Source organism: Sebastes fasciatus, chromosome 5 (assembly GCF_043250625.1).
Source record: "Sebastes fasciatus isolate fSebFas1 chromosome 5, fSebFas1.pri, whole genome shotgun sequence".
In the NCBI taxonomy this organism is placed as follows: Eukaryota; Metazoa; Chordata; class Actinopteri; order Perciformes; family Sebastidae; genus Sebastes; species Sebastes fasciatus.
This window is the reverse complement of record NC_133799.1, coordinates 1,715,458-1,733,971: the sequence shown is the minus strand read 5'-3', so window position 1 is coordinate 1,733,971 and position 18,514 is coordinate 1,715,458. Positions and strand designations below refer to the sequence as shown.

General features: G+C 36.7%; 1 protein-coding gene across 1 annotated transcript; it reads left to right on the top strand.

Moving 5' to 3' along the window:
• Nucleotides 1-4,636: 4,636 nt before the first annotated feature.
• tomm70a (translocase of outer mitochondrial membrane 70 homolog A (S. cerevisiae)) lies at nt 4,637-16,545 on the top strand. The gene is made up of 12 exons (XM_074636804.1): nt 4,637-5,028; nt 8,065-8,238; nt 9,207-9,333; nt 10,246-10,355; nt 10,440-10,588; nt 10,820-11,027; nt 12,169-12,303; nt 12,411-12,518; nt 12,681-12,797; nt 12,916-13,013; nt 14,264-14,386; nt 14,479-16,545. Exons 1-12 carry the CDS (start codon nt 4,780-4,782, stop codon nt 14,630-14,632), a joined length of 1,752 nt encoding a protein of 583 aa, XP_074492905.1. The 5' UTR covers nt 4,637-4,779; the 3' UTR covers nt 14,633-16,545.
• Nucleotides 16,546-18,514: the final 1,969 nt, after the last annotated feature.

The window sequence follows — 18,514 nt, the reverse complement described above, 5'->3', positions numbered from 1 at the left end:
TACAGGACAGAGAGGAAGCTCTTCATATCACACTGTACTCAACCTCATGTTATCTCCTCTGGCCTTCAGCTTTTCCTTACATGCTCCAGTACAATAATATAATAATAATGTGATTTATTCTCAACTGTATGTGCACAAAACAGCAACTGGAAAAGCAACATCTGCACAAGTTGACAAGAACATATTTTTATAACTTGTACCGGACAATGAGTTGAAGTTGTCCAGATAGTTAGTTAGTTAGTTAGTTAGTTATATTTATTTATTTATTTATTTATTTATAGTTAGTTAGTTAGTTATATTTAGTTAGTTAGTTAGTTAGTTATTAATATTTATTTATTTATTATAAATAACAATGAGTTTATTATACCAACCAATGAGTTGAAGCTAGTTAGTTCACTCCCAGTACCAAACTATATCACATCTAAGACACAATTTGTAATCAGAATATAACATGTGCAGAGAGCTGAAAGGACTAATCTGTTATGAGAGAGATTCACGCTGCTTTGTCTCGTTACCTCACATCAAGATTACAGTAATCTGTTGTTTTCTAAAGACGGAGCAACTTAAGGCTGAAGTGCTCTTTATAGATTTATTATATATTAATGGTACTAGAATATACAGATCTTCTGTGTAAATAACCCAAATATTCTTCAATTACTGGAATATAATTCAGTGGATTAGAGATCCAGATGGATTAGCCAAACTAACATATTTTAAGACAGATCGTTAATTAGTTAGTTAGTTAGTTAGTTAGTTAGTTATAGTTAGATAGTTATTTATTAAGTAAGTTTATTTTTATTTTTATTTTTATTTTTATTTTTATTTTTATTTTTATTTTTTGTTAAAGTTAAATAGTTATTTAGTAAGTAAGTAACCTATATATTTATTTATGTATTTTTTATTTTTTATTTTCATTTTTATTTTTTTATTTTTTTTATTTATTTTTTAGTTGGTTAGTTAGTTAGTTAGTTGGTTTGTTTGTTGGTTGGTTCATGTATTTATTTATTTATTTATTTATTTATTTAGTTAGTTAGTTAGTTAGTTACACCATGATCAGATGCTCTGTGTTTAGTGTTTGTAGTGAAATTCTAATTTAAAACACCACAGGAGAAAATACATCGTATTAGGTGTGAGAACAATGTTTTTTCTCTTTTAGCCATGATTTAATACTTTAATATATATTATTTTAATATTTTAATAGTGATTAAAAACAATAAAATGGTGTTGTATGTTTGTACTGGTGGACTGACTAGAGGATCAGAGTTGTAAATGAAGAGACAGGAACCCTATTGACTGCTATTGATTCAACCTGCTCTCTCTCCTCTTCTGTTTGTGTGTCACAGTTCTACTGAACAGAATTACAAAAGTTCTACTGAACAGTATCACAAAATACTTTTTAGAAGTCAGACCGACTTTCCAGAGAACAAGAGATCAACAAGCTGCATGAGAATCTGCAGATAATCTGATTAACCAAAGTCACTTCACAGCATTACAGATAGTTTCAACTGAATTACGTTGCTAGGCAACCGCATGGGTCCCTGTTTACTTCCTGTCAGCTCATTATGTCATTCACAAACACTACAACAGGAAAATATAGACCTCTTCAAACTTTTCTAAATGGGCTCCTTTGTGTTTCTTCTTGCAATGTTTGTCAACAACAGCTGACAGCAAGTAGACTTGGACCAAAGCTGTTGCCATAGCAACGGGATGAAGGTGTTTAGGATGAGCATAGATACATCTCAGTGGTCGCAGACAACCAAACATCTAGTGGCAGCCACTAACGCTTAGCCAGGCTGTGCTAACAATAGTCCACACATTTAACAGGAATAACAGACGGAGAGTCAAGAATAGCTGGAAGATCAGATCTTCTTATTGTAACCTCTGTCAGTACGTTCACCTCTCTGTTTTATCTGCTGGGTCACACACAGCCTACACAAGGTTATAGTGTCTCATCACGTGTTGTGGCAAAATTGATTTCATGGCTTTTCAAAACAAGCTACTGTGTTAGTGGATAATAATGGATTATTTTGAGAGCAGCGACATGTTTTAAGCTACTCAACCAGGACGGAACAAACTGTACATGATTTTTTACGCATTTTATTATTTTTTCTTACTTACAAAACATGCACTGGGTACAGCGTGAAAGAAAAAGCAAAGGATCAATTTTAGGGTGTGGGGTGTGTGTATTAAACAAGGGGGGGGGGAGAGTGGTTTTAAATGAAATAAATATATAGATAAATAAATAGATAAATGAATAAATAAAAAAGAATAAGTAGACGTGTTTCATTCTTAATTTAGTATAAATAATTATAAATTAAATATAAAACTATTGTAATCATTATAAAATACATTTAATTATTATAAAATAAAAACAAAAATATTTTAATTAATTTTGTTTTAGTATTTTATATAATTATATGGGTATAATTTAATCAAATTCTGTTTGATTTATTCTTTTGTAAATGTGCGTTGAACACAGTATTATTATTGTAGTTTATTAATTTATATATATTTATAATTTATTTATTATCATCATTACTATTTATTTATTTGTTTTTATTCATACATTCAATGATATAATATGTATATATAACAGATAGTAATTGTAATAATGATAAAAAAATAAATAATAATAATAATAATAATATAATAAATTATTTTTTATTTTTTATCATTATTACAATTACCATCTGTTATATATACATATTATATTATTTGTTGTGGTTTAGGTTGCTGTAGTCTTTTTTCTTAAGGAAACAATAAAAAGTGTGATTAAAAAAATATATAAACAACAATCGTACTTTTTAAATTATACAAGCTGCTCTGAACCTGGACAGAGAGGAGGATGAACCTGGCAAACACACAAACACAACAACTCATATGATAAATCCACATTAATCAGGGTCAAATGAAGAGAGTTGGGGCTGATAACTTCACTTTTGTAAACTATTTAGACCACTGCACCTCTGTCTTTTTATGACAGGAATAAGCATTTCCCACAATGTATTTAAATAAAAACAATAATGTATGTGCAGAGGTAAACATACATACAGCATGTTTCATTCAGGTGGTTATTATATTCCTCTACAAGAGGATTTACAGAGAGAGTCAGCAGCACTGCCACCTAGTGGCTGCAGTCAACCTGCATCCCCGCAAATGAATACTATTAATTAATTAAATTAAATTAATATTCTTTTGAAGATTCAAAAACATCATTACTTTGGTCCAATGTTTATTCAAATTATTAATGTTGATGCTTACATGTAAAGCAGGAATTTAAACAAATAATCTGTGCTTTAAATTTTAGAAATTATAGAACAGATTATTCAGGTTGTTTAATCTTGTGTTTTGTTACCTGGATATTGACTGAGAAAAAGCAGGTATCTGCTTCAGGGGAGCCCTCATGTTTTGCTTTTACCTGAAGTTCCCAAACAGGTTAATTATACCGGTTAAACATGTTTCTGGTGTGTAAATACTCACATACTGCTGTAGGCCAGATTAACCTGATTATGATCTCTACTGGTCATGTTTTTTTTCCTCAATCTTTATTGAAAAAACATTCAAATATAGAAACATTGCAGACATTTACATAATACAGAGAAACAGCAATATGAATTCAAATATTATTATTATTATTATTATTATTATTATTATTATTATTAATAATAATAATAATAATAATAATAATAGAATTGTGATAAATCTTTTTATCAGTTTCTTTTTAAAGTTTCTTTTTAAAACTGACCATAAAGATATTAAATCAACAAAATAGATATACATCTATGATAAATTCCAAAAGTTTGGGAATGTGGTCATAACCGAGTCTTAATATATTTTTTAAATTCAGATAAAAACCCAGTAAAATTGGGGGTAACTTTTGTTATTTTGTATTTATTTATGTAAAATGTATTGATTTATAATTTTCTAAATGTATAATGTCATTTTTACACTTGATATTATGATTAGTTTTACACAATATATAATCTCCCGGTCCAAAAAGTAACTGAATGTGTACAATGGTAAAATAAATTAAATATACTGGTTGATAATTGCTAAATATACTTATTTAATTTGTTTTTAATATCTAAGAATTTAGACAAATGTAGATTAGTCTAAATTATAGATAAAATATAGATTTAAAATGATGTTAGTTTAGATCTTTCTTCCTTTTTTGTTATAGTTTTTTTCTCCTGGGGTTGGGGGGAAGGTCCTTTGTATCAGCCTGTGGCTTCTTCTTTTATTTATTTCTTTTTTCTTTTTATTTTCCTATTCTTTTCTTTTTTCTTTTTATTTTTCGTATTGTATTCTTTTTTTCTTTTGTTTTCTTTTTTGTTTTTGTTTTTGTTTTCCTATTCTTTTCTTTTCTCTTTTTTCTTTTTTTCTTTTTGTTTTTGATTTTGTTTTCCTATTCTTTTCTTTTTTCATTTTTCTTTTTTCTTTTTGTTTTCTTTTCTCTTTTTTGTTTTTTGTTTTTTTGTTTTTGTTTTCTGTTTGTTTTTCTTTATTTGTGGGGATATAGTAATTATAAACCAGACTGATCCTCCTCCAGACCAGTAGGTGGCGGTAATGCACCAAACCGTTGTTTGCTAACCGCTAATAAAGCTTAAAGAAGAAGAAGAAGAAGTGGAGCACGGTGTGACCTCTGAGCACCGGAAGTAGTAGAAGAAGAAGCAGCGCCTCACCGCCCCACGCTGTCTGCTGCTGGTACTGGTTCTGGTGGTTTACTGGTTTACTGGTGCTGTTCTGGTTCTGCTCTGGTTCTAACCCTGGTTCTGCATCATGGCTGCCTCTAAGCCGGTGGATTCTCAGTCTGGTTCTGGTCTCCCCCGCTGGCAGATCGCCCTGCTGGTCGGAACCCCGCTGGTTCTGGGTGTTGGAGCTCTCTATCTGTGGAACCGCAGCAGGACGAAGCAGAGGAAAGGAACCGGGGACGGGACCGGGGAGAGGAAGACTCCCGAAGGCAGCAGCAGCCCGGTGCAGGAGGGCCAGGACGGAGCCGCTCCGGTCATCAGAGAGCCGGACAACCTGGTAACCTTTAGCCCGCTTAGCCGGAGAGGAGGCTCTCTGGAGCCGCTGGGAGAGGCACCATACCCGGGTTACAGCAGCCTTACAGCAGCCTTACAGCAGCAGCCTTACAGCAGCCTTCAGCTGCGGTCTGAACACGGGCAATTAATACACGTGTCATGACCGTAAAAGCTCCGTCAAGGACACCGACTGACAGTGACAGAGAGGCCGACTAGAGGCCGACTAGAGGCCGACAGCAGCCGGCTCATCAGCGGTGGATTAGCTGCTAAGAGCTAACGTTAGCTTAAGCTACCTACCTACTAGCCATGTAGGTATTATAGAACAAATTCAGATTTACAACAGCATGGCTCATAGATCATTACATTAGAGTAAAAAGACAAGGTGCATACAGAACAAGAACAAATACAATATGTAAAATTATACCAGAAAATAATAATAAATTAAATTAAGGGCTACAGGGCTGTACCTGTAATTCATATTAATAATAATAATAATAATAATAATAATAATAATAATAAATGAAGGGCTATAGGGCTGTACCTGTAATTCATATTAATAATAATAATAATAATAATAATAATAATAATAATAAATGAAGGGCTATAGGGCTGTACCTGTAATTCATATTAATAATAATAATAATAATAATAATAATAATAATAATAAATGAAGGGCTATAGGGCTGTACCTGTAATTCATATTAATAATAATAATAATAATAATAATAATAATAAATGAAGGGCTACAGGGCTGTACCTGTAATTCATATTAATAATAATAATAATAATAATAATAATAATAATAATAAATGAAGGGCTATAGGGCTGTACCTGTAATTCATATTAATAATAATAATAATAATAATAATAATAATAATAATAAATGAAGGGCTATAGGGCTGTACCTGTAATTCATATTAATAATAATAATAATAAATTAAGGGCTATGGGGCTGTATACCTGTAATTCATATTCTTCTATTATACTAAGAGGTTTCAATGCATTTTTGTTTTTCATGACTTTAAGGGCTTTTATGTAAGAAGGAAACTCAGAGTGAAACACATTAAACCAGGTTTCACTTTCATTTACTTGGATTTGTGCAAATCGAATTCTCCAAGAATGAGAATGTTATTCAGCAGAAAGTCATCTTTGTTATTGTCCATGACGAGACCATAAACACCATAAACACCATAAACACCATAAACACCATAAACAATGTCCTTTACAGAGAAGTTTCCCAGATGATAAACTTTTGGGAAAAGCCAGTCATGTATATCAGAAGCCATAAAGCTCCAGAATAGTTACTAGCCATGTAACGTTAGCTCCTATTGGCCAACTATGTGCACACATACAATGAATTTCACATCTGGACACATCCTCCAGTCCATGTGTAACCACTCAATATTGATTTATTAACACTATTTGTGTAGATTACAACTTACAGAACACTTTATTTGTATAATACTTATACATATTCATCTATTTTGTTCACATACTTCTGTGCATAATAGTCCTGTCTATTCTTTATCTTTATTTGTCCAGCTTTGCCACATTGAGAGCAATGCAACAAAAAAAACGTAGTGAAATTCCTTGTATGTGTGCACATAGTTGGCCAATGAAGGTGATTCTGATTGTGAAGATTAAATCTTTATTGATCCTCAGAGGGGGATTCAGTTGTAGCAGCAGCACAAGCACAGAATAAATACAGATGCGTATTGAAAGTAACAGAAATGAATACTAGGAGGTTCATAAACTGAAATAAGAATATGATAGAAAATGGAAATAAAACATTTGGAGACAAAAGTGACATGGTAAAGTAAAGTAAAGTGGTGTGAGAGTCTGTGTTAACAGAGTACACATGGCTCATACATGATATAATTAAGTAATTGTTCTCAGTGTTTGTCTGTATTAATATAACAGAATATAGTGCAAGAGTCAATTTAACAAATCAACATAATATAGTATAATATGGTACGATATGAGATATAGTATAAGGTGTAATAACAACGTATAGAACATAGGGCTGGGCAATGTATTGATATTATATTGTGATATGAGACTAGATATTGTCTTGTGTTTTGGATATCATAATATAAAACAGTAAGTGTTTTAATAGTTGACTTACCAGACTGTTTTACACTTAAATAATTATATCCACATTACTGATGATTATCTATCAGAAATCTCATTGTGTAAATATTGTGGTCAAACCTATAATATCTATATCGAGGTATTTGGTAAAATACAGTGATATTTGATTGAATCCATATCGCCCAGTCCTACGTACAATAATATAACACAATATATAGTATAACATAGTGTAACATATAATATCACATATAGTATAGTACAGCAATATAACATAACATAATAAAACTTAGTGTAAGACATAACTAATAAATAATATATATGTAGTATAGTACTGCAATATAACATAATATATAGCATAACTTAGTGTAAGATATAAATAATATCACGTGTAGTACAGTACAGAAATATATAGAATTGAATAGAATATATCATATGGTATTGTATAATAATAACAAGAATATATCAGCAGTATGACGAGGTATATAATCAGTCTGGCTGTAGTTTATTCTACTAAACAGTTATTTACTCAGCCAGGTTTATTGTCAGTGAGGTGTTTTTTTAATCCGTCCTACATTCACTAAAGAGAAAAAACAAATCCTTCCTAATGTCATGAAATACAGCTGTGTAATTGTGAGAAAACGTTATTATTATTATTATTAGTATGAGGCTACCTCACAGATATGAGAACTACCTTGCGTAAGTGTGAAGTTATTATTATACTGTATTAAAAAGCTCCCAGCAGGTTTAATTATGCAGCGTTTTGATCTTCGTCAGGCATTTCTTATCTCCGTTAGATCGAAACGTTGCACAATTGATTTTCAACTTGATTTTTTTAATCCAGCAGCTGTTGAAGTTGTTTGAATGTACGTACCCTACACATCTTGAGGATATTATTATATCATAATTGTGATTTAACAGCCATCCCCTCTTTTCTCTGTCCCTCATTCAGAGCCCGTTGGATCGGGCCCAAGCAGCAAAGAACAAGGGCAACAAGTATTTCAAGGCTGGCAAGTACGAGAACGCCATCCAGTGCTACACAGAGGCCATCGCTCTCTGCCCCACGGAGCAAAAGACCGACCTGTCAACGTTTTACCAGAACAGAGCGGCAGCCTACGAACAACAGGTCGGCTCCACCTTCTTTTAATCATCTGGTTGTTGTTAATGTATCAAAGACCCCTCCTGGTTTCTCAGTAGTATGTCTGTAAAATCAGTGTGGCATTGATTCTTTTGCAGAGAATCCTTGTCAAGTGTCTTTCATGTTGCAGTATGGGACACTTTGTCTCTTTTCTAAATGAGATATTTATAAGGTTTAGGTGCTTGTAGATGGAAAGTCAGTGTATCACCAACAGTAGATGGAGTTAGTAGAAACAGACAGGAGTACAAAGTAATGTCCTGCTGTGGACGTGGGCAGCAGCAAAACACATTTTAGACACCTAAAATAATCTATATCAGTTTAATTGTACGCTATATTTAGTATATTTTCACCTCTTTACCTCGCTGTCAGACAGCACTCTCTGACGGGGAACTGAAGCTGTTATCTATGCTCTCTTCAAAGCCACCAGACTCCATTCACAAAAACAGTCATTTTACCTCTCACGACACAGGAGCTGCTCGATCGGTTAGTTAGTTTGTGTTATTGTGTGACTTAAGCTGGGCATACACTACGATTTTAGAGATGTTGTTGTGTACTTCCTACTCCTACTGTACGAGTAGATCGTTAGTGATGTAAAGCCAAAGCTCACGATTTATGAGCTCACATTGTACGTGTAAAATAGAAAAAAACACGACCCGTCGGCCCCTGCAGACCGTTGTGGACCGTTGTGGCTGTTGACAGTTGTCAATAAAGATTTGTTTGATAGCTCCGAGGCAGGTAAAGTATGTTTGCTAGCAGAGTTCTGTACGGGTCACAATGCTAACAAGACAGAAACGAGCTGTTTCTGTTGGTCTATGTGGAAACGTTGATAGAGATGCTGTTCTGTTTTAAACATTAGTTTCATGTCTCTGTTCTCTTGGTAGCGGACAGACCTCGTTGTGTTTATTCAGATGCAGATTTGTTTTGGAGTATAACCAGTCTGTAACTTCTCCTTTCAGATGAAATGGACAGAAGTGGTGCATGACTGCTGTCAGGCCGTGGAGATGAATCCACGCTACGTCAAGGCTCTGTTCAGGAGGGCTAAAGCTCTGGAGAAACTAGACAACAGGAAGGAGTGCCTAGAAGGTGAGACGCCCCTCTTTCACTAACCATCGTTTGTTTGTCTTGTCCGATTCAGAGTGAACTTGATATTTTTGGTTTGTTTTCTAATTAGTCTGGTTCGGGTAGAGGACCAAATAAAAAAAAAATAATAATTTGCTGAGCGGCGTGTACGAAGGAGCAAATTTGTCTTTTTTTGTCTCGAGAGTTGTCACTTCTATGCGGGGAATCACTGACTTTGAAATATCCAAAAAAGGGCAGGAAAAATATACCACATATGTCCAAAAATAATTCATAAAAAAAGATGTCTGAAGTGTTTTCACTTTGACTCGGCACTGATCTACTGTGTGCTTGAATCCCTTCTCCTCCAATTTATCTCCAATGATTTTATAAACGTCACTGTTTTAGTGGACTTTATTTTTCATATTCTGTTGGTTCTCTTTTTTAAGTTATTTTTTGGGGGCATTTTTCCATTTTTTATTGAGGACAGTGGATAGAGTCTTGAAAGGGGGGAGAGAGAGAGTGGATGCGGAAAGGGCCACAGGCCGGATTCGAACCCGGGCCGCCGCGGTCAGGACCAAGCCTTGATACATGGACGCCCGCTCTACCAACTGAGCTAACCCAGGCGCCCATATTCTGTTGGTTCTCTTCGACCCAGATGTCAAGCAGACATCAGTCAGTCCTCTCCCACTCTTGTTAACCTGTCGTTTACCTGTGACCTTCTCAACAAATGCCCCCACAGGCAGCCTGCGTTTTAATTTGCTTGGAAACGGTACGAGACCGTCTCTATCAAGCGTTCTCGTACCGGTTGTTTTGGTCCACAACAGAGTTCGATTGAAACAAACTAAACGTTGGCTCGTGAAAGCCGCCCCTTAAAAGTTTAACGTATAATGCGTGACAGTTATTTACAGTCTGTTTTGTTCCCCGTGCATCCTGCAGACGTCACAGCGGTTTGTATTCTCGAGGCCTTCCAGAACCAACAGAGCATGCTGCTAGCAGACAAGGTGCTGAAACAGCTGGGAAAAGAGAAGGCCAAAGATAAATACAAGGTACTGAAACACTTTCAGAGACATTCGATTCAGTTTCATTTCTCTGAATCGTCCCGTTAAAACTTGTTCTCTTCTCATCTGTAGAACCGTGAGCCGATGATGCCTTCTCCTCAGTTCATCAAATCCTACTTCAGCTCGTTCACCGACGACATCATCTCACAGCCGCTGCAGAAGGGCGAGAAGAAAGACGAGGACAAGGACAAGGAGGGCGAGGCGGCCGAGGTCACCGAGAGGTCAGACAACAAAACACAAAACCACATCATAGAAAACACAACAACACACAAGTGGGATCTTAAAGCCTGATCAGAGTGTGTTTTACAGGTGGAAAACACACCACACTGAGTCCTGTGTTTCTATGTTGGAATACGTAATGTGGAAAAAAAAAAACTTCCTCTCACTTCACAACTCTGTTGTTATTTTTAAAACTGTGACCTACCACCTGAACACTTCTCTCACCTCTTCAGCTCCGCCTACCTGAAGGCAAAGCAGTACATGGAGGAGGAGAACTACGATAAGATCATCAGTGAATGCACCAAGGAGGTCGAGTCAGGCGGCCGATACACTGCGGAGGCTCTGCTGCTGCGCGCCACCTTCTACCTGCTGATCGGTAACGCTACGGCGGCTCAGCCTGACCTGGACCGGGTCATCAACATGCAGGACGCCAACGTGAAGGTACGGACTACAGTCCAAGTACTGGGAGAGTGGATTAGTGAGACTATAGGGGGACTACAAACCTATTGTTTTATGTTAAGGTTCATGGTCTCGTGCACGACGGCACAGACATTAACCGAGTGTTATCACAGCCACACACAGTGTTGCCAACTTGGCGACTTTCTCACTAGATGGAGCGACTTCTCAGACCCTCTTAGAGATTTTTTTTAAAAGTGACCAGCGACAGATTTAGCGACTTATTCAGACCATCAGGGAAAAAGTGAGGCTCTTCTTTCCGTCTCCCGTGATAATTTGCCTCGCGGACCGTCTGCTCTGTGGCTGGATATGTGAGGCTGATGCTGCATGTGCATAGATATCATGACGGGGAAATGAAAGTCATTTTCTCTGAACGGGGAAAGCACCTGTGGGTGATTGATAACGCCTGAAACTCTGCCGACCAGCTCCTCTGCACTGCAGTGCCAGCAGCTCATGCAGAACCGGTGCCCACCTCCCTCCACGCCGTTACCGGGTGAGAGAGCGAGGAGTCCAGTGTGCCGTTCGTTTGCATGCACGCCATGGATGCATGGCAAGCTGGCGCATGTCTGGAGAGTGACTCGGAGGAACGTTTAACATTTCTTTACTAATAAAAGCGCTAAAAAACACTTTCATATAACGTTTATTAAATACAAGGTGCAAATCCTTAATATTGATGCAAATGATTTTATATCGATATACGTCTCTTGTGAAAGACAACTTGCAGAGTACCTATCGATGTAGTTGGATCGTAGGAATATAAATCGATGTAGTAGATGAATCGTTACACCCCTAGTAAGGACAAAAGCTCTGTAGTCTGGGCACAGCATCCTCTGCACCCCGAGTCACAAAATCATATAAGGTATGAAAAATCTACAGAGGAGTTTGGAAGTGTGTAGAATGAAATGGACAATGTGTAACAACCCTGTGAGACATGTGCCCAAAAGAGGCATGGAGTTTATCTAATGATCTCTCTCTCTCTCTCTCTCTCTCTCTCTCTCTCTCTCTCTCTCTCTCTCTCTCTCTCTCTCTCTCTCTCTCTCTCTCTCTCTCTCTCTCTCTCTCTCTCTCTCTCTCTCTCTCTCTCTCTCTCTCTCTCTCTCTCTGTGCTATGGTCTGTTGTTTACAGCTACGAGCCAACGCTCTGATCAAGCGGGGAAGCATGTACATGCAGCAGCAGCAGCCCATGCTCTCCACTCAAGACTTCAACATGGCGGCCGACATCGACACACGCAACCCCGACGTCTATCACCACAGGGGGCAGGTAGGAGTCTGCTTGTTTAACTGGTCGGCTGTCAGTTGAGGATTGTTTGTAATGTCTTGATATATATGTGCTGTAGTGCTCTCTGTAAAGTCAACATTTCCTCTCAGCTGAAGATCCTGCTGGACCAGGTGGACGAGGCGGTGGGAGACTTTGACGAGTGCATCCTGCTCAGACCCGACTCGGCTCTCGCCCAGGCTCAGAAGTGCTTCGCTCTCGTGAGTAGATCGGCTAAAGATCTTTTGAAAAGCAGGCGTGCCGTAATCTGACATAAATATACTGCGTTTAATTTGAATCAGTCTCGCTGTGTTTAGTTGTAGCGTTAACGGCTGCTGCATCTCCAGATCGGCTGCTGAGTTTGTTTTTTCTGTGTTCTTCAGTACAGACAAGCGTATACTGGAAACAACCCGTCACAAGTCCAGATCGCCATGGACGGCTTCGAGGACGTCATCAGAAGGTTCCCCAAGTGTGCAGAGGGCTACGCTCTGTATGCTCAGGTGACCTATCAATTTCTATTTACACATCAGTGGGTGCTTTAGTCCATTGTACAGTATGTTAGCTGTATAATTCAGACAGAAAACAGCAGCTTTAGGTCTGTTCTTTTGTGTTTTTCAGGCTTTGACTGATCAGCAGCAGTTTGGAAAAGCAGACGAGATGTACGACAAGTGTATTGAACTGGAACCAGACAACGCTACCACATATGTCCACAAGGGGTAAGCACTTCTCTCCTTTTTAGGAGCAAAACTCTTACAGTTTTTTGTGATTGCTTACACAATCAAATCATTTAGTCAGAACTCTACAAACAAGCCAAATAAGACACAACGCTGGGAGATAAACATTCACTTCTACGTCAGAATGAAACTGCAATCAAAACCTCACAATCATCTTTGAAAATGGCATTTTTCAAACAAATAATGCACAAGTGAAAGATTCATCCAGCACATCTACTTACATTTCCAATAGAAAGACTTCAGAAATAAAAAATATATATACGGCTTATTTTTTTGCCTTTGCAGATTTTTTACAACAAAACACAAAGTAAAGTAGAATTACAGTCCAGTAATCAAAACAATATGTTACCGTAAACTCACTGAAACAAAAATAATTACAGTAAAATTACAGTGCAATGTTTCCCCAATGACTACAAGAGATTTCATTCTTGAACATGTGAAGGGCAAAACCTGCCAAAATCAAAAATTAATAAATAAATAAAGGACTCGATGAATAAATAAATGGCATTAAATGTAGCAAAAATAATATTAAAAATAAATGTAGCAATTAATTAATTGATAAAATGTGACATAAATTGCTATTTCTGTTTTAATATGCTTCTTTATTTATTTATCTTTGTATTAATTCCCTTATTTATTTATCTACTCTTGTTTTTCACTTTCCCTTTTATTTATTTATGTATTTATTCTTATCGCATTTGTTTTTATTTATTTTATATGTATTATTAAATGTATGTATTTATATATTAATGCATTTATTATTTAGTCATTTATTTATTTATTCCCCCAAACTTATTTATTTCTGTATTCTTTTCTTTACAAATTTCTGCCTCATTATGCAAACGAGGTGGCTTTCACTCAACTTGTGTCATGAAACAGAAGAGTAAATAAATAAGGGAATTAATACGAAGACAAATAAATAAAGAAGTAATTAAAACAGAAATATCATTTTTTGTCACATTTATCAATTAATTAATGGCTCCGTATATTTTTTATATAATTTTTTCTATATTTAATGACATATTCATTTATTTATGGAGACATTTATTTATTTATTTTTTATTTTGTCAGGTTCCGTCCTCCATATGAACGTATGTCTAATAAGGCACGGTCACTAAAGTTAAGGTTTTGATGTCTAAGCATTCTTTTAGTCTGTAAGCAATCGCAAAAAACTTTAAAATAACCTGATTAAAATGTGTGAATTAGTTATTAACAGTTCAATGTATGTCCAGTTTGTTACAGCTCCAGTGGAAACAGGACCTTGACCTGGGTCTAGATCTCATCAGTAAGGCCATTGAAATCGACAACAAATGTGACTTTGCCTATGAAACTATGGGAACCATCGAAGTTCAAAGGTGAGAATCAACAACTTGACTCCCTCCGTCACGTTTAGACGTCTTCCTGAAGTGCTTTAAATAACGAGAGCATTTCTTTTTTTGTATTTCAGGGGAAATCTGGACCGGGCGATAGAAATGTTCAACAAGGCCATTAACCTGGCCAAGTCGGAGATGGAGATGGCCCATTTGTACTCGTTATGCGACGCGGCGTACGCCCAGACGGAAGTGGCGAGGAAGTACGGGCTGAAACCTCCGACACTGTAACGTCTCTCTGCCAACCGATCGCCAATCTCAATCTTCATAGCTGAACTTAACTGTGTTAAAATGCAACTTAACTTTTGATTTATACAAAAAGAGATAAAGAGTACTGGATTATAAAAGAGCCCTGAATATAGAGAGGTGAAGTTCCGCCTCTCTGGTGGACCACCGTGTTTCAGAAAATATATGTACGGTATCACACACATGATGTTTGACAATTTAAAAGATCATTTAGTCCAGAAAAAGTCTCAGTTTGTCGTCGTATCATTTAGTTTGAACCGCTCAGTGGCTCAGTGAGCTACGTCTCTCGTCTCACACAACATACGTCACCAACTTAGTGATGTTCCACGTACAGATGAAACGTTATCTGACCTGATGTGTTTTATCACATTTAAGAATCTGCAAGCTGCAAAAAATTACTCAAACTGATTAATCGATTATCAAAATATAGGTGGCTATTAATTTAATAGTCGACAACTAATGGATTAATCGTTGCAGATCTCTAGAGACGTCACTATGACACTTTTGTGTGTAGTCTTTCTAATTACGTATTTTCACAGTCTTAGGCTTTAGGCGTTCGCTGAACACAAACCATGAACTGTACGCTACCTAATAGTTAATAATACAGTTTTAAATGAATGAAAACAACTTACCCCGAAAACTCAAGTACTGCACTAATTTGTCTCAGATCAGATCAGATCGTGGAGACTACGGTCGGTAAAGTTATAAAGCTCTAAAGGTATCCAAAAAAAGACACCACAATGAGAGAAAAAAAACGCTGTTTGTGTGTAGAGGTGTGTGAAGTCTAGACGGAGACGGAGACTGACCATGTCAGCCTGCTACGCTGCTCACCGTAGCTTGGAAGCCCGAGACAGCCCTACACATAAAGCGGAAAACCACGAGTTGCTTAGCAACGCAAAAGCATCAAAACGCTTCACTCTCATCGCTGCCACAGGGTGATGAGGGCTTTATACTTTAACAGTTTAACACAAACTGAGACTTTCTTGAATTGCAAAATGATCTTTTAAATCTACCAACATCACGTCTGATTCATGGTGCAATTCAAACAGGATCAAAAATATATTATACATACATATGTTTTCCAAATGGTGGTCCACCAGAAGGGGCGGGACTTCTCTATAAATACCGTGTTTACATCACATTAAAGGGGTTCATTATCGTGGATTATGACGCGGCTGTGTTGAATACTCGATTCTGATTGGTCAATCACGGCATTCTACGCTCTGTTATTTCTTTATAACAGACCGTTGCTATGGCCGCAGCTCTGATGTCTGACTCCGGAGGACCATCTTTGTGTCAAATTATTGATTTCTTCAGTAAGTAGCCGTGTAATAAGCGGGATAATGTACAGCTAGTCGAGGTTTATTTCACAACAATGACGCGCTCGCTGTACATTATCACTTAAAAAAAGGATTTCTATTCACCGTCGAGAGGCTGGGAAGTCCTGAAACCTTTTTCATCTAGAGAGAATAAACCTACATGAACGGCCATGTACACCTAACGTCTAAATGAATAGTAAACTATGTGAAATGTGCAGTTTGTTGAACTGACTAAGGCTTTTGTGACACTTTTAAAATCTACAGAAAATACTGTGAGAGCTTTACATAGTTCTAATGGACTGTTCACTTGTTAATTTATGCTTTATGTTTTTCCAACTCCTTTTCATATGTAACATACACTATCAGTTCTGAATGCAAGATTAAACCGTATAGTCCAATGTGTAATGTCTGTGTTTGTAATGCTGGAGTTGTTGCCATGGATACGGGGCTTCACAGAGAGGTTAGTTAGCATCCGCAAGAGTTGTTTCTTTTCTTTTTTAATTATGGGATTGTTTTCTTTTCTTTTTTATATACTTTGTGCAGCATGTTCACTTTATAAATAAATGTAAATGCAATGCTCGTGCTGTCTTGAACACTAGGAAACCCCAACTATTAGAAGAGACTTTGGACAAAAAACACTTTGATTAGAAGAACTTCACCAACTTTAATGTCCTTTTTGAAAATGTTATTTTTGGATTGAAGATGTCACACGAGGGATTGGATATTCTTTTCCTAGCTCACTTTGATTGAGACATTTATTTTCTATTTCATTGTAAAATGTTTATTTTTCATGCTACGGTACATCGTTTGACAGAGTTAAGAGACTCGGGTTTATTTTTTCTGTCCTTTTTTTTCAAATTTCTATTCTCATGCAACCCGAGCCTTATTATTGTTTCTAACCCGACACGCCGCCCCGACGAGCTCCGGGGACGGTTTGGTTTCTCAAGTAGCATTAGAGATTAGCCACCGCTGCTGAATGTTTGGAGCATTTACAAGTTTTGCAGTTTTCCTCTTCCTCCTCCTACCGGAGCTGCTCCTCCTCCTCTTCCTCCTCCTATTTCTCCTCCTCCCTCACTTTCCTCCTCCTCCTCCTTCCTCTTCCTCCTCCTCCTCCTCCCTCTCCTCTTCCTCCTCCCCTCCTCCTCCTCCTCCCTCTCTTCCTCTTCCTCCCTCTCTTCCTCTTCCTCCTCCTTCTCCTTCCTCCTCCTTCTCCTTCCTCCTCCTCCCCTCCCTCTCCTCCTCCTCCTATTTCCCCTCCTCCTCCTTCACTTCCCTCCTCCACCTCTCTCTCTTCCTCTTCCTCCTCCCTCTCTTCCTCCTCCTCCCTCTCCTCCTCTTCCTCCTCTCCTCCTCCTCCTCCCAGCAGTTCTGGCTAATTCTGATTGAATATTATGTGATAATAATAACGAGGAATCAAATCGTTCATTCCAGCTGCAGCTTCTCAAAAGCAGAAATCATCTTAAAGTTTAACCTTTTGAGAAATAGATTTAACGTTCATCAGATAATCCACAACATATTAGCTGTTTAATAGAAATTACACTGACATTCTTTATTGATGATGTGTATGGTGACCAAAGTGAAAGAGAAAATGAATCCTAATAAAGTTATAATTCCTGGAATGAATTTCATATTTGCAAGTTTTTTGTTTGAAACTTTTATTTTTTTTTTATTTGCTTAATATTCTTGCTTGTTAGTGTTTCATCTCTTTGATCTGTTAAAGAGGACGTACCATGCACTTGTATTTTGGGTTTCTACTAGAATATGTTGATATGCTTGTAGTGGCCATTTGTTGGAAAAATCAAACTTAAAGGTCCCATATTGTAAAAAAAAGTGAGATTTTCATGTTTTTTTATTATAAAGCAGGCTTAAGTCCTATATAAATACTGTGAAAGTATTGAAATGCTCCATCCACAAGGAAGTTTCAAAGGTAGAAACTCTGCCTTTGAAACAAGCTGTCAGGATTTCTGTCCATTTGTGATGTCACAAATAAACAATATTTAGACCTTTTATGCAGTTTTAAACAAAAACAGTCTAAATGTGTCCCAGTTTATTCCTGGTTGCAGTGTATGTGAATGTCATCAACTGACGGGAAGTACACATGGACCCAAACTGTTGCCTAGCAACGCAATCCTGTTGCAATTCCGTCGAAATGCGCTAAAACGGAGCGTTTCAGACAGAGTTTGAATACAGATATATTCAGGCTGACAGTATGAGGAAAATAAAGGGTGTTTTGAACATTACAGCATGTAATATTCTTATATAAACACAAAATACAAGTATGATCCTGAAAATTAGCACAATATGGGACCTTTAAATCAAAGAGCCACTGATGCATCATGGGTAATGTGGTTTATACAGGCAAAAGAGTCCATAGTCCATGCAGAATGTTTGTTTCTAATGATTTATTTATCCCAATATAACATAAAATAACATATATATGTATATATATATATACATATATATGTATATGTATATGTATATGTATATATATATATATGTATATATATATATATATAACCACAGTGTTACCCAATTCATAAACAAAAGT